Raw genomic sequence first — 15,708 nt, forward strand, 5'->3', positions numbered from 1 at the left:
GATAATCATCTGTTGTTGTGTTAACTTACCCTGGCCATGATAATCATCTGTTGTTGTGTTCTGTGTTAACTTACCCTGGCCATGATAAACATCTGTTGTTGTGTTAACTTACCCTGGCCATGATAATCATCTGTTGTTGGGTTCTATGTTAACTTACCCTGGCCATGATAATCATCTGTTGTTGTTGTGTTAACTTACCCTGGCCATGATAATCATCTGTTGTTGTGTTCTGTGTTAACTTACCATTGCCATGATAATCATCTGTTGTTGTGTTAACTTACCCTGGCCATGATAATCATCTGTTGTTGTGTTCTGTGTTAACTTACCCTGGCCATGATAATCATCTGTTGTTGTGTTAACTTACCCAGGCCATGATAATCATCTGTTGTTGTGTTAACTTACCCTGGCCATGATAATCATCTGTTGTTGTGTTAACTTACCCAGGCCATGATAATCATCTGTTGTTGTGTTAAGTTACCCTGGCCATGATAATCATCTGTTGTTGTGTTAACTTACCCTGGCCATGATAATCATCTGTTGTTGTGTTAACTTACCCTGGCCATGATAATCATCTGTTGTTGTGTCTGTGTTAACTTACCCTGGCCATGATAATCATCTGTTGTTGTGTTCTGTGTTAACTTACCCTGGCCATGATAATCATCTGTTGTTGTGTTAACTTACCCAGGCCATGATAATCATCTGTTGTTGTGTCTGTGTTAACTTACCCTGGCCATGATAATCATCTGTTGTTGTGTTAACTTACCCTGGCCATGATAATCATCTGTTGTTGTGTTAACTTACCCTGGCCATGATAATCATCTGTTGCTGTGTTAACTTACCCTGGCCATGATAATCATCTGTTGTTGTACATGTGTTAACTTACCCTGGCCATGATAATCATCTGTTGTTGTGTCCTGTGTTAACTTACCCTGGCCATGATAATCATCTGTTGTTGTGTTCTGTGTTAACTTACCATGGCCATGATAATCATCTGTTGTTGTGTTAACTTACCCTGGCCATGATAATCATCTGTTGTTGTGTTCTGTGTTAACTTACCCTGGCCATGATAATCATCTGTTGTTGTGTTAACTTACCCTGGCCATGATAATCATCTGTTGTTGTGTCCTGTGTTAACTTACCCTGGCCATGATAATCATATGTTGTTGTGTTAACTTACCCTGGCCATGATAATCATCTGTTGTTGTGTTAACTTACCCTAGCCATGATAATCATCTGTTGTTGTGTTAACTTACCCTGGCCATGATAATCATCTGTTGTTGTGTTAACTTACCCTGGCCATGATAATCATCTGTTGTTGTGTTAACTTACCCTGGCCATGATAATCATCTGTTGTTGTGTTAACTTACCCTGGCCATGATAATCATCTGTTGTTGTGTTAACTTACCCTGGCCATGATAATCATCTGTTGTTGGGTTAACTTACCCTGGCCATGATAATCATCTGTTGTTGTGTTAACTTACCCTGGCCATGATAATCATCTGTTGTTGTGTTAACTTACCCTGGTCATGATAATCATCTGTTGTTGTGTTAACTTACCCTGGCCATGATAATCATCTGTTGTTGTGTTAACTTACCCTGGCCATGATAATCATCTGTTGTTGTGTTAACTTACCCTGGCCATGATAATCATCTGTTGTTGTGTTAACTTACCCTGGCCATGATAATCATCTGTTGTTGTGTTAACTTACCCTGGCCATGATAATCATCTGTTGTTGTGTTAACTTACCCTGGCCATGATAATCATCTGTTGTTGTGTTAACTTACCCTGGCCATGATAATCATCTGTTGTTGTGTTAACTTACCCTGGCCATGATAATCATCTGTTGTTGTGTTAACTTACCCTGACCATGATAATCATCTGTTGTTGTGTCCTCTGTTAACTTACCCTGGCCATGATAATCATCTGTTGTTGTGTTAACTTACCCTGGCCATGATAATCATCTGTTGTTGTGTTAACTTACCCTGACCATGATAATCATCTGTTGTTGTGTCTGCGTGAACTTACCCTGGCCATGATGATCATCTGTTGTTGTGTCTGTGTTAACTTACCCTGGCCATGATAATCATCTGTTGTTATGTTAACTTACCCTGGCCATGATAATCATCTGTTGTTATGTTAACTTACCCTGGCCATGATAATCATCTGTTGTTGTGTTAACTTACCCTGACCATGATAATCATCTGTTGTTGTGTCTGTGTTAACTTACCCTGGCCATGATAATCATCTGTTGTTATGTTAACTTACCCTGGCCATGATAATCATCTGTTGTTATGTTAACTTACCCTGGCCATGATAATCATCTGTTGTTGTGTTAACTTACCCTGGCCATGATAATCATCTGTTGTTGTGTTAACTTACCCTGGCCATGATAATCATCTGTTGTTATGTTAACTTACCCTGGCCATGATAATCATCTGTTGTTATGTTAACTTACCCTGGCCATGATAATCATCTGTTGTTATGTTAACTTACCCTGGCCATGATAATCATCTGTTGTTGTGTTAACTTACCCTGACCATGATAATCATCTGTTGTTGTGTCCTCTGTTAACTTACCCTGGCCATGATAATCATCTGTTGTTGTACATGTGTTAACTTACCCTGGCCATGATAATCATCTGTTGTTGTGTTAACTTACCCTGGCCATGATAATCATCTGTTGTTGTGTCTGCGTTAACTTACCCTGGCCATGATAATCATCTGTTGTTGTGTTAACTTACCCTGGCCATGATAATCATCTGTTGTTGTGTTAACTTACCCTGGCCATGATAATCATCTGTTGTTGTGTTAACTTACCCTGGCCATGATAATCATCTGTTGTTGTGTTAACTTACCCTGGCCATGATAATCATCTGTTGTTGTGTTAACTTACCCTGGCCATGATAATCATCTGTTGTTGTGTTCTATGTTAACTTACCCTGGCCATGATAATCATCTGTTGTTGTGTTCTGTGTTAACTTACCCTGGCCATGATAATCATCTGTAGTTGTACATGTGTTAACTTACCCTGGCCATGATAATCATCTGTTGTTGTGTTAACTTACCCTGGCCATGATAATCATCTGTTGTTGTGTTAACTTACCCTGGCCATGATAATCATCTGTTGTTGTGTTAACTTACCCTGGCCATGATAATCATCTGTTGTTGTGTTAACTTACCCTGGCCATGATAATCATCTGTTGTTGTGTTCTATGTTAACTTACCCTGGCCATGATAATCATCTGTTGTTGTGTTCTGTGTTAACTTACCCTGGCCATGATAATCATCTGTAGTTGTACATGTGTTAACTTACCCTGGCCATGATAATCATCTGTTGTTGTGTTAACTTACCCTGGCCATGATAATCATCTGTTGTTGTGTTAACTTACCCTGGCCATGATAATCATCTGTTGTTCGGAGTCTTTCTGTAGGATAGATCTCTTTGCTGATATACTGAGGATGAAAGGGTACTGACAGAACGAAAACCTTAAAAACAAAAATACAAAAATATTAAACTCAAAAATAAAGAATGAAAGCATGAAACACATAGTATGACAGTTAACCATGTATAAAAACAGAACCATGTATATTGCTAAAGGTTACTTTGAATCAAACTGTACGTATGGCTACTGTGATGACTGTATCTTCATCTGACTAAGGTATGTCATTGTAACATTTAATTCTGTAAAGATTCATAAGAATGGATCACCAGTCCAGACACTACAATTAGTAGAAAAACTGCACTACAAACTTTGGGAGAAACACAAAGTGTTTGTTCAGTTATGTAATAATCCAAAGGTACAGCTGTCAAATTCTTGCATGTAAATATCCAAATGTACGGCTGTCAAATTCTTACATGTAAATTATATCTACTGTATAGTACAACACATTAAAGACGATTCCAATTAAGTGCTGATAATTATGATAGGGAACACGTTCAGCAGTTTGATATACCCTGAGAATTTGTGCAGATTAATTACTGATAAGACGCTAGGTGTCCAGATTAATTACTGATAAGACACTAGGTGTCCAGATTAATTACTGATAAGACGCTAGGTGTCCAGATTAATTACTGATAAGACGCTAGGTGTCCAGATTAATTACTGATAAGACACTAGGTGTCCAGATTCATTACTGATAAGACACTAGGTGTCCAGATTAATTACTGATAAGACACTAGGTGTCCAGATTAATTACTGATAAGACACTAGGTGAACTTAGACAGTGGACAACCATTACGATATTTTTCGGATGATAGATCTGAATATTAAGTGACAGCACACAAACTTACCCTGAACAGTGACTAGGGTTCTGCCAAGTGTAGTACTCAGCCATGAGATCCAGAAAGTCAAGACTACTGTTGTAGAAGTCAGCTATTGTCACTAACAGGGGACTAGACAAGTTGTTAGCAGCATCTACACAACAGTACAGAAAACTGATCAATTACAAATCAGTTAATTAGATAAACTTATTATATATAATGGATGCATCTGTATGGCAGATCTGTTGGATTTAAAAATTCCTATTTTTTACAAACTATTTTGCTCAGTTGATGAGTTCAGTGAAAAATTGATATTTTTATGTTTTTTATCTCAATATTTTTTCAAACGTGAGCATCAGTAATCAGATTTGTAGCTGCTTTCAATACTTACTTAACAATGCCATAACTTTGGTGGCACTTGGGATCCACCACGTACATTTAGCCAGGGGAGGTAAATCCTGTGGCTTAGTGGGGAACAATCGCTGTACGATGAAACTGTGTAAGCGTCGTAAGATTCGTGAGAACGTTCCTAATTTTAACCTGTAACAGATTGTTAACTTGGTAATACATGTGTCCCAGGTAGTATTCTCAGGTTGTTGATTCTTGTGTTTAAATTATAGCCTGTACACGCATTTGGGCCTGAAAAGTGACAGCTACCTGTAGGACCATAATGTTGATTAGCCACCATCGTCAACCATGATGTTGATTAGCAAACATCGTCAACTATGATGTTGATTGTAAACCATGATGTTAATTAGCCACCATTGTCAACCATGATGTCAACTAGTGATTATCGTCAACCATGATGTTAATTGACACCATTGTCAACCATATATTAATTAACCAGAATCATCAACCATGATGTCAACTATCAGCCATCATCGTCAACCATAATGTCAACTAGCCAGCATCATCAACCATGATGTTACTTAGCCATCATCTTCAACCATGATGTTAATTGCCACCATTGTCAGCCATGATATCAATTTTTTGAATTAGCCACCATTATCAACCATGATGTCAACTAGCCACCATCATCAACCATGATGTTGATTAGCAACCATCGTCAACCATGATGTCAACTAGCTACCATTGTCAACCATGATGTCAACTAGCCACCATCGTCAACCATGATGTCAACTAGCCACCATCGTCAACCATGATGTTGATAAGCCACCATCGTCAACCATGATGTTAATTAGCCACCATCGTCAACCATGTTAATTAGCCACCTTTGTTAACCATGTCAAAGTTCCGCAATCAGAAAAACTAGCTACCATAATCAGAGAACTCTTCAGTGAACAGACTGACCAGGACAACAGACTGATCGAGACAACAGACTGATCGAGACAACAGACTGATCGAGACAACAGACTGATCGAGACATAAGACTGATCGAGAGACATAAGACTGATCGAGACAACAGACTGATCGAGACAACAGACTGATCGAGACAACAGACTGATTGAGACAACAGACTATTGAAAACAGACTGTCACTGACTGTATTATAGTTGCACCAGTGATCGAGACAACAGACTATTGACAACAGACTGTCATTGACTGTATTATAGTTGCACCAGTGATCGAGACAACAGACTATTGACAACAGACTGTCACTGACTGTCTTATAGTTGCACCATTGATCGAGACAACAGACTATTGACAACAGACTGTCACTGACTGTATTATAGTTGCACCAGTGATCGAGACAACAGACTATTGACAACAGACTGTCATTGACTGTATTATAGTTGCACCAGTGATTGAGACAACAGACTATTGACAACAGACTGTCACTGACTGTATTATAGTTGCACCAGTGATCAAGACAACAGATAGCCCGAGTTTTCTCTGGCCCTGTCACCATGTCTGGTGTAGCCCGAGTTTTCTCTGGCCCTGTCACCATGTCTGGTGTAGCCCGAGTTTCCTCTGGCCCTGACACCATGTCTGGTGTAGCCCGAGTTTTCTCTGGCTCTGACACCATGTCTGGTGTAGGGCCAGAGCGCACTACTATATGAAAATTTGGAATTATCCGACACCGTTTGGTGTCGCTAAGAATTTGGTGCAAATACAATAAAATCGGGTGTGACATAACACCTACCTTACATATATGGATAAATGAGATATTTATTTATCCCAGAACACCCATTTAGTCCCATCTAGATGTTTTATTCCGTCCGTATAGACCCGCCATTTTGTAAGTGACAGTACGACTAATCACCCGAATCGGAACGCAACGGACCGAAAAGACCACATATGATTTATTGTGTTTTTCTTCTTGCATTGTTTAAATAAAGAAAACTAAGCTTATTATTTCCCAAAACCTGTTATATTAAATTCAAAAATTCATTATTTATAAATTATAAGGGGTAAATATATTAAAATGTTGTATTTTTTCCTTTTCGCTCCATCGCACACTGATTAGAGTAATTAGGCCGCCCGCGACCTACATAGTTAGCAATATGGCGTCGAGCCAAGTATGAAATTTTGACTAGCATAAAGCGGGGTCTATACGGACGGAATAAAACACCTAGATACGACTAAATGGGTGTTCTGGGGTAAATAAATATCTAATTTATCCATATATGTAAGGTAAGAGTTATGTCAAACCCGATTTTATTGTATTTGCACCAAATTCTTAGCGACACCAAATGGTGTCAGATAATTCCACATTTTCATATAGTAGTGCGCTCTGGCCCTACACCAGACATGGTGACAGGGCCAGAGAAAACTCGGGCTAGACAACAGACTGATCGAGACAACAGACTGATCGAGACAACAGACTGTCACTGCATGACTGTATTATAGTTGCACTAATCGAATATAGTTGCCTGGAAAAATAGAGTTCATATGTTCTAAATAAGTAAATAAGTAAATCTAATTAAATAATAAGATCAAGATATTTTATATTTTATAACCAGACTACAGTATATTTCTCTTGTAGACCTGTATACATTTAATGGACAAGGAACTCCAAGACTAAACAAGCACATCTGGTATTGCTAAAGCAATACATGTCCCCTACTGGCGCCCACTAAAAAATAGTTGGAGTGATCTTTACCAAAAAACCCTGAAATTCAAAGTTTTTCAAGATACATATTATAATAATTTTTTATCGAGTGAAGTTTGTTTGATTGAAACCCCTCAAGGAATGAAGCCGCTATAGCTAGCAATGATACCATATGTACATATGTATGTGTACAAGACGGACAGAGAGGAAACCTAAAAGTTCACCTGCCTCTGGTTTCACCAGTTAAAAAGGGGACTAAAAATACAGAGCAAATTGGAACCCTTTCCTGTTGATAAGAAGAGTTATGCCCCTTTACAGCTCTGAAGACGTCAATTACCTCCTCATCCAATGAACCAGAAAATGGTGATCATGATCGTTGAGTGCAGCTATCTGCCGAAGTAGATGGGCAAATATCACAAAGGTTGACATGTTCTCAAACAGTGGATTCTGGAATATACAAATGTTTGATCAGACTATCAGTGTGTTAATTAAAAATAAATAATTACAATACATAACAAAATAATTAGTTATAAGTTGAACAATTCAATATATATTTCTTCTTTCTTTTGCTGGATTTTTTATTTATTGAGCAGTTCAGAATTGAGCATTGCAAGTAGTTTTTCTGTAGTAAATATAGATATTACTTCCCAAATATAGAATATGCCTTACACTACCCTAATCTGGAATAAAGTGATGGAGGACTGAAAATGATTTAGTAAAAATTATGGCATGAAAATCCCGTCTAAGACCAAACTGCTGTTTTTGTTAAATTTCAAGCCATTTAATTACTGTTGATGTTTTACCTGTAGGAGAACAAGGTACGCTCTCAGATCATCCTTCGTATGAGGCCTGAAATTACAAAATCCTTCGTGTCAGTGTATTATGGAAACAAAAATTGAAATAAATATTCACTTCTACATGTCAAAGACATCACAACATCAGCTTCTACTACAGTGAATTATTGTACCAAAATAATGATATACTACTGACCCAAGGTCATGTGACCATGAGGTTTTTACACCACCTTCCAGCGTCGATATGCCATAATGACCCTTGGCTTCTTGGTCATGTAGGTATAATCTATTTGTATACTACTAGTATCAGGCTGGCTGACTAATTTACAGGTAATTTACTACTGCAGGCTCCTAAGAGTGACCAATATGGACGTAAATATAACCTTTATGTGATAATTATACTAGCTAGCTTGTTAAATTTTACTGTTTCCTAATAAAAGAACATAATGACTATTAGAACAATGGAAACAGGTAAATTAGAACAATGGAAACAGGTAAATTAGAACAATGGAAACAGGTAAATTTCTTCGATGTAAAACGTATCTTCTTTAATTTTAATGGAAGTCTATAGTCACATGAGATCAATCATACAAAGTTAATTAGTACCTAATTAGGTAGTGAACTGACGGAGGATGTCTGTCTGTAATCCGTTAATAGTGGGACCGTGACATAATTCAAAGGTACAGTTTTATGCACTAATTTATAAAAGTAACTTCTAGACTAAATTAAATTGCAATAGATTTAATTTCCTGGATCATGCCATCGACTGGTCAAATAAACTATTACACCACATCTTACTGACAGAAGCTAAAACAGATTTAATCAAAAAAATTAACATACACGAAATATCAACACATCTGAAAAAAATTTAAAATCAATCTACAATGAAATTGGCTGGTAACACGATAGAACTTACATATGTATATCAAGCAATATTTCCAAAATTGGAGTGAAATGTAATAGTATAATCGTGTATTTAATTGTTTTGTGTAAAGGACATGTAGGTGGAGGTGAGTTTTTAATGAACACTATAATTATACATATATTTACTCTGGTAGCAACAGGTAATGTAAACTTATTTGTATACAGAACGTGACATCTTCCATCATACACAGGGTGTGGTCTAATGGTGGTCTAATGGTGGTGGTGGTGAGTTGGTGGGTGGGTGGGTGGGTGTTAATATGAGGGAATTGACTACAAGTCTATATATGGTCAGAAGGCCGATGACGAAACTGGCTTATGACCTTAGCTTGCTGTCACCATTTTTTGAAAGTGTTCCACAGATGAAGAATCCAACAGTATGGATGTGTCAACAATATTTAGAGTCACATGTGCATCTACAAGGTTACAGTTCATAAAATATCTAGTGAAGTTGAAGAGTCGTTGCTCCATACATAGAAAGGATACTTTTTGAACTATACACAGATTATATTGTCTCCCATTACAACAGCTTTTGACTTTTACCGTAGGCACCCGAGTCAAATTATCTAAACCAAAATCTATGACGAACCTACCCAAACTGATTGGGCCCATATGCCATTAGGGAAATTCCTGATAGGCCACACTAAGGAGGACATTTCCTTCGACTATAGGCCTTTTAATTTATCAAAACTAAACACTGATCTCTTTAATGATTCCTTTATATTGTACAGTATACCAAGGCCAATTTACACAACTTTTACCTTAAAAAGATACCTAAATTTTCCTGATCCAGAACTCTGCAATGACACTCACAATCAATAGTACCTTTTTAATCTTAGCCTATCCTACTCATTGAGCTGACATCTCTGTCCTGTTTAAAGGAGTTATCTATCTTTATCATAATGATGACGTGGTAAACCATTATTGATGACTTCACTGTTACATTCATTGTTGATGATGTCACCATGTCTAACATTATCACTGATGTCACAGTTAACAATATGTGGTGTCCTCATGCTTTAGGGGTACAGATATTCTCAGCTTTGTCCTGATAAAGCTCACTGTAGGGCTTAAGTTGACAATAAATAGATGATAACCACTGAGGTCCCGCTCAGCCCATTGTGATGTACCCCGCCTATTCTATACTACTTGTACTCAAGTTATACATACCGACTTTCACCATACCTTGAAGCATTGGCTGAGGAAAGTGTGGAAAACTGAGTGGACGGACAAACAGACAGACAGACAGACAGACAGACAGACAGGGAGGAAAGCTATAGTCCCCCACCCCCTGGTTTCACCGGTAGAGGACTAAAAATCAAATTAGGCTGCATGCATGGTGACACAGGCAGGGAGAAGATATGTGTGATATGCACATGTACAGTGAGTGACAACCAATATCATAAATGTACCAACTTAGCTATTGTGAAATTACTTAGCGTCTCACAAAAATTATTGCCTTTATCACATTAAAAAACCAACTTTTTTTTTCAAATAATTTTCAGGAAAACATAATAAAAAACATGATATAGAATTCTCTGTATTTTAAAGTGTTTTTTTTTTAAACTTGATTACTGTTGTCAATATAATACAGAAACTATAAAGTACATCAGAAATACCCCGGTAATATAAAGTACATTGGGAATACCCAGGTACTATAAAGTACATCAGAAATACCCATCAGGTACTATAAAGTACATCAGAAATACCCATCAGGTACTATAAAGTACATCAGGAATACCCAGGTCCTATAAAGTACATCGGGAATACCCAGGTACTATAAAGTACATCAGGAATACCCAGGTACTATAAAGTACATCAGAAATACCCATCAGGTACTATAAAGTACATCAGAAATACCCATCAGGTACTATAAAGTACATCAGAAATACCCATCAGGTACTATAAGGAACATCAGAAATACCCGGGTACTATAAAGTACATCAGAAATACCCGGGTACTATAAAGTACATCAGAAATACCCAGGTACTATAAAGTACATCAGAAATACCCAGATACTATAAAGTACATCAGAAATACCCGGGTACTATAAAGTACATCAGAAATACCCAGGTACTATAAAGTACATCAGAAATACCCAGGTACTATAAAGTACATCAGAAATACCCGGGGAACTATAAAGTACATCAGAAATACCGGGTACTATAAAGTACATCAGAAATACCCGGGGAACTATAAAGTACATCAGAAATACCCGGGTACTATAAAGTACATCAGAAATACCCATCAGGTACTATAAAGTACATCAGAAATACCCGGGTAATATAAAGTACATCAGAAATACCCGGGTACTATAAAGTACATCAGAAATACCCATCAGGTACTATAAAGTACATCAGAAATACCCAGGTACTATAAAGTACATCAGATATACCCGGGTACTATAAAGTACATCAGAAATACCCAGGTACTATAAAGTACATCAGATATACCCGGGTACTATAAAGTACATCAGAAATACCCGGGTACTATAAAGTACAACAGAAATACCCGGGTACCACAAAGTATATCAGAAATACCCCAGTCATATAAAGTACATTGGGAATACCCAGGCACTATAAAGTACATCAGAAATACCTGGGTACTATAAAGTACATCAGAAATACCCGGGTACTATAAAGTACATCAGATATACCCATCAGGTACTATAAAGTACATCAGAAATACCCAGGTACTATAAAGTACATCAGAAATACCCAGGTACTATAAAGTACATCACCTAAATACTTTACATAAACACTAGGTGATGAATGTGGTCAAGCTAGCTTAAATAAGTGACAGACTACATCGTAATACACCAACACTTTCTCCTTCTTACCAATGCATCCGGCTGTCTTCTATCCTTTTGGTTTTAATAGAAAGTTTTAATAGAAAACAATGACTCATGTTAATGAGATAGGTATATAATAGATTCTGATCACTACTACATTGTAGAGAATTATAATGGCTGAAACAATGAATATTTTTAATCAATCAATTTCTCTAAACTTGGTTATGATACAAAATAGGTCACAGACGCTTAATTTTGGGAAGTATATATACAATCTTAAGTATATATTCTGCCACTACTGTAAATAAGCCCAGAGAATCAACACTTCAATTTGACCTAAATTTACAGGCTGGGAATAAACTGCTGGACAATGAAATAGAAGTGGTAGGTGGGTGGGCTTATTGTAGGACAACCAAGTAGACTTTGGTACATGTATATTTATCCAGAACATGGGTGGTTAACTTGTTAACTAAAAGATTCAAAAGGTGTCAGAATTTTGATTATTTGTTACAAGTTATACAGTTACTCCATTATCATATTTAATGAAAACCAAAAAAGACCCCCGGTTCTATAATACAAGATACAATGTATATAGAAAAGTGAGAGTAATGATCCTGAAACAGTTCTATACTTCATTGAGACCCAATACAGATGGTACCATTGTTTGTGATTATACTGACCTATCCTAGCCACAGCACGTCATCAAAATACATTATCTCAATTTCAGGGCTCAAGAAACATCAAATGTTTGTAAGATAAAGGTATTTTTTCAATCTTCCCAGTGAAATTCTACGCCAACAGAGCCCAGTTATAATGTCTGCAGGTAACTATGTTCTCTGAGCTACATAGTGTATTGATCGGAGTACACACCGACGTAACACGAACGCACCCTTATAAATTAGTTATCTATACACCATATACGGCTGTATCATCATCATCTTAATTCAAACAGGTGTTTTTACAGTCTCACAAATTCAGAAAATGTTGTGTGTGGTTCAGATTCTCTATACATATATTTTGTTTTGATGACGGTGGTAAATGTTGTGTGTGGTTCAGATTCTCTATACATATATTTTGTTTTGATGACGGTGGTCATCGCCAATAGATTGGGCCATACAATGATATATAAAGGACTTCTAACGATTCTCATAAACGGGTCAAAATTGTAGAGTCCAGGCCAATAAATAGTTAACAAATACCTGTACCAGCAAATTAAAATGTCATATGATTTAGAACATACCCCCTGCAGGTACATGTAGATATACTCAGATGAATAAAAAACAAGACTTTCATAATTATAAAGCATCATTAATAATTCTTTTAGTTTTTTCCCCAAATGAACAGAAGAAATACTTGTAATAAGTATAGTTCTCATATAAGGATCCCTCTTTATCAACATCAAAAGTTCTCTAGTTTACTTCTGATCAGAAACCTGGCATTGTTCATGATAATAGAGGTTGGTTGTGGTTGGCTTTTTTTTTTTAAGCTTTTTAGTAACTTTATCTCCTCTGAAGGTACTTTTGTATGTCAACTAGATATGATTAGGCTAAAAACTTTAAATTACCAGTTTTAAGAGGATATATGTTCATGGAAATCCGTTAGTAATATTGCCAGTTCATCAGTTTAATAACGTGAGTTGTAAACCTCAGCCAATGGACCATGTTACATAATAATCCCATCTACAGATGTCAGAACTCTTCAGTTATAAATTATAAAATCACATTTAGAAAGGTTTGTCTTAAAACAATGACATGGTGGAAAGTAGTATCACCAGTAATCTCAGAGAAATCTGTATAACCTTATCAATCTGAGCTGATACAAGGGCGATTATACGACAACTCTAACACTAAGTTAGGGCAGTACAACAAAGGAGTGTCATGTTATTATACTGCTACCTACAACACAATGGAAAGTTCTACACATACTTAAACAAACTTACTGGGTACTGCTAAAGAAATAAATGTCCCCTACTCCCAGTGACCTTGACCTTGACACAAAAACTTCTCCAAGATATTATGGTCCTTTATCATTTTGGGAAGTTTGATCAAAATCCTTCAAGGAATGAAGCTATAACAGCTAGATCTAGAGTGCTGATAAACTTTGGTGTTACATACATTACCTAAAAAACAGACAGAGAGGGACCTATATGGTAGGGACTAAATCAGAGCCATTCTTAGGAGAGGGACTTATATGGTAGGGACTAAATAAGAGCCATTCTTAGGAGAGGGACCTATATGGTAGGGACTAAATAAGAGCTATTCTTAGGAGAGGGACCTATATGGTAGGGACTAAATAAGAGCCATTCTTAGGAGAGGGACCTATATGGTAGGGACTAAATAAGAGCCATTCTTAGGAGGAAAAGGGTTACAGAAACAGTGGTAAATCATTATACCATCAGGTAGACATGAGGATCAGACCAAACGATGAGTGTTTATAGGGATGAAGGCTTATAAGGTTAAACACGGTAATAATGATAATTACCACAGGTAATAATGATAATTATATACTACAGGTAAATCATTATAATAGAGGAGAGGGATGGCGGTTTATTAGGTTAAACACGGTAATAATGATAATAATATACTACAGGTAATAATGATAATTATATACTACAGGTAATCATTATAATAGAGGAGAGGGATGGAGGTTTATTAGGTTAAACACGGTAATAATGATAATTATATACTACAGGTAATAATGATAATTATATACTACAGGTAAATCATTATAATAGAGGAGAGGGATGGAGGTTTATTAGGTTAAACACGGTAATAATGATAATTACATACCACAGGTAAATCATTATAATAGAGGAGAGGGATGGCGGTTTATTAGGTCAAACACAGTAATAATGATAATTATATACTACAGGTAATCATTATAATTATATACTACAGGTAAATCATTATAATAGAGGAGAGGGATGGAGGTTTATTAGGTTAAACACGGTAATAATGATAATTATATACCACAGGTAAATCATTATAATAGAGGAAAGGGATGGAGGTATATTAGGTCAAACACGGTAATAATGATAATTATATACTACAGGTAAATCATTATAATAGAGGAGAGGGATGGCAGTTTATTAGGTCAAGAGAGATGGAGATTAATTAGGCTATATACCAAAAGTTACCATTATATGAGGTTTAAGACCAAGGAAAGGATAGAATGTGTTTCAGGTGGAGATTTATTAGGTTAAATATAGTATTTGAGGTTGAGATTTTTTTAAATCCTGTTTCGACCTATAACATTTAAATTATGCAACATCAATAATTTTACAACATACTAGATATGAAATAAAAAAGAAGTAAAAGCATTTTCTTGTATCAAATACTGCTTAAGGTAAATCTTGGGTAGATCTGAAAATCATTAATACTGATAAATACATTCTTATCAGATTAATTAATGAGGTACACTCCAGCATCGTAAACTAAAGGCTTAGTTATGTAGATATCCGTATCCTGGCTGAAATCAATACCACCCTTTCAGGAGTGATAAAGGGATTAATATTTTATTTCTAAGCAGCTATTCTTGATGTCTACAAACCCAATGGATCCTGGAGACTCTGTATGTACTGACAGACTCTTGCTTGTTTTTTAATGTCAGATATTATTAAATTTTGTAACAGAATGATTACCACGCCCACAGAGCTGGTGTACTTTAACACATTACATCATAGTAAAAGTGCATCTGATTAGTTCTGAAGGGTGATCATGTAAAATCACTGAATTACAGTGGACCCGTGATAATCCGGAAGCCGATAGTTCTGAAAACTCGCAGTCCGGACGGAAATGCACGGGAACGGATTTCTGTAACGTTATTTGTACTCACCAGTCCGGAAATAAGGATTCCGATTCCGGAACCCCATTTTAGGGAACGGAACGTACTTTTCATTAGTAAATTTCCCGCAATAATCCGGAAAATTT

General features: G+C 36.5%; 1 protein-coding gene across 1 annotated transcript in view; it reads right to left on the minus strand.

The window, feature by feature from the left end:
• LOC117339392 (probable E3 ubiquitin-protein ligase HECTD2) overlaps positions 1–15,708 on the minus strand; it is a 66,150-nt gene that overhangs the window by 20,166 nt on the left and 30,276 nt on the right. The window contains exons 6-10 of the mRNA XM_033900954.1: positions 8,077–8,122; positions 7,611–7,720; positions 4,653–4,801; positions 4,292–4,415; positions 3,390–3,486 (exon numbers count right to left, since the gene is read on the minus strand). Of these exons, the coding sequence (XP_033756845.1) occupies positions 3,390–3,486; positions 4,292–4,415; positions 4,653–4,801; positions 7,611–7,720; positions 8,077–8,122 (526 nt within the window). The remainder of the gene's footprint in view (positions 1–3,389; positions 3,487–4,291; positions 4,416–4,652; positions 4,802–7,610; positions 7,721–8,076; positions 8,123–15,708) is intronic.

This window comes from Pecten maximus, chromosome 12 (genome assembly GCF_902652985.1).
Source record: "Pecten maximus chromosome 12, xPecMax1.1, whole genome shotgun sequence".
Taxonomy (NCBI): Eukaryota; Metazoa; Mollusca; class Bivalvia; order Pectinida; family Pectinidae; genus Pecten; species Pecten maximus.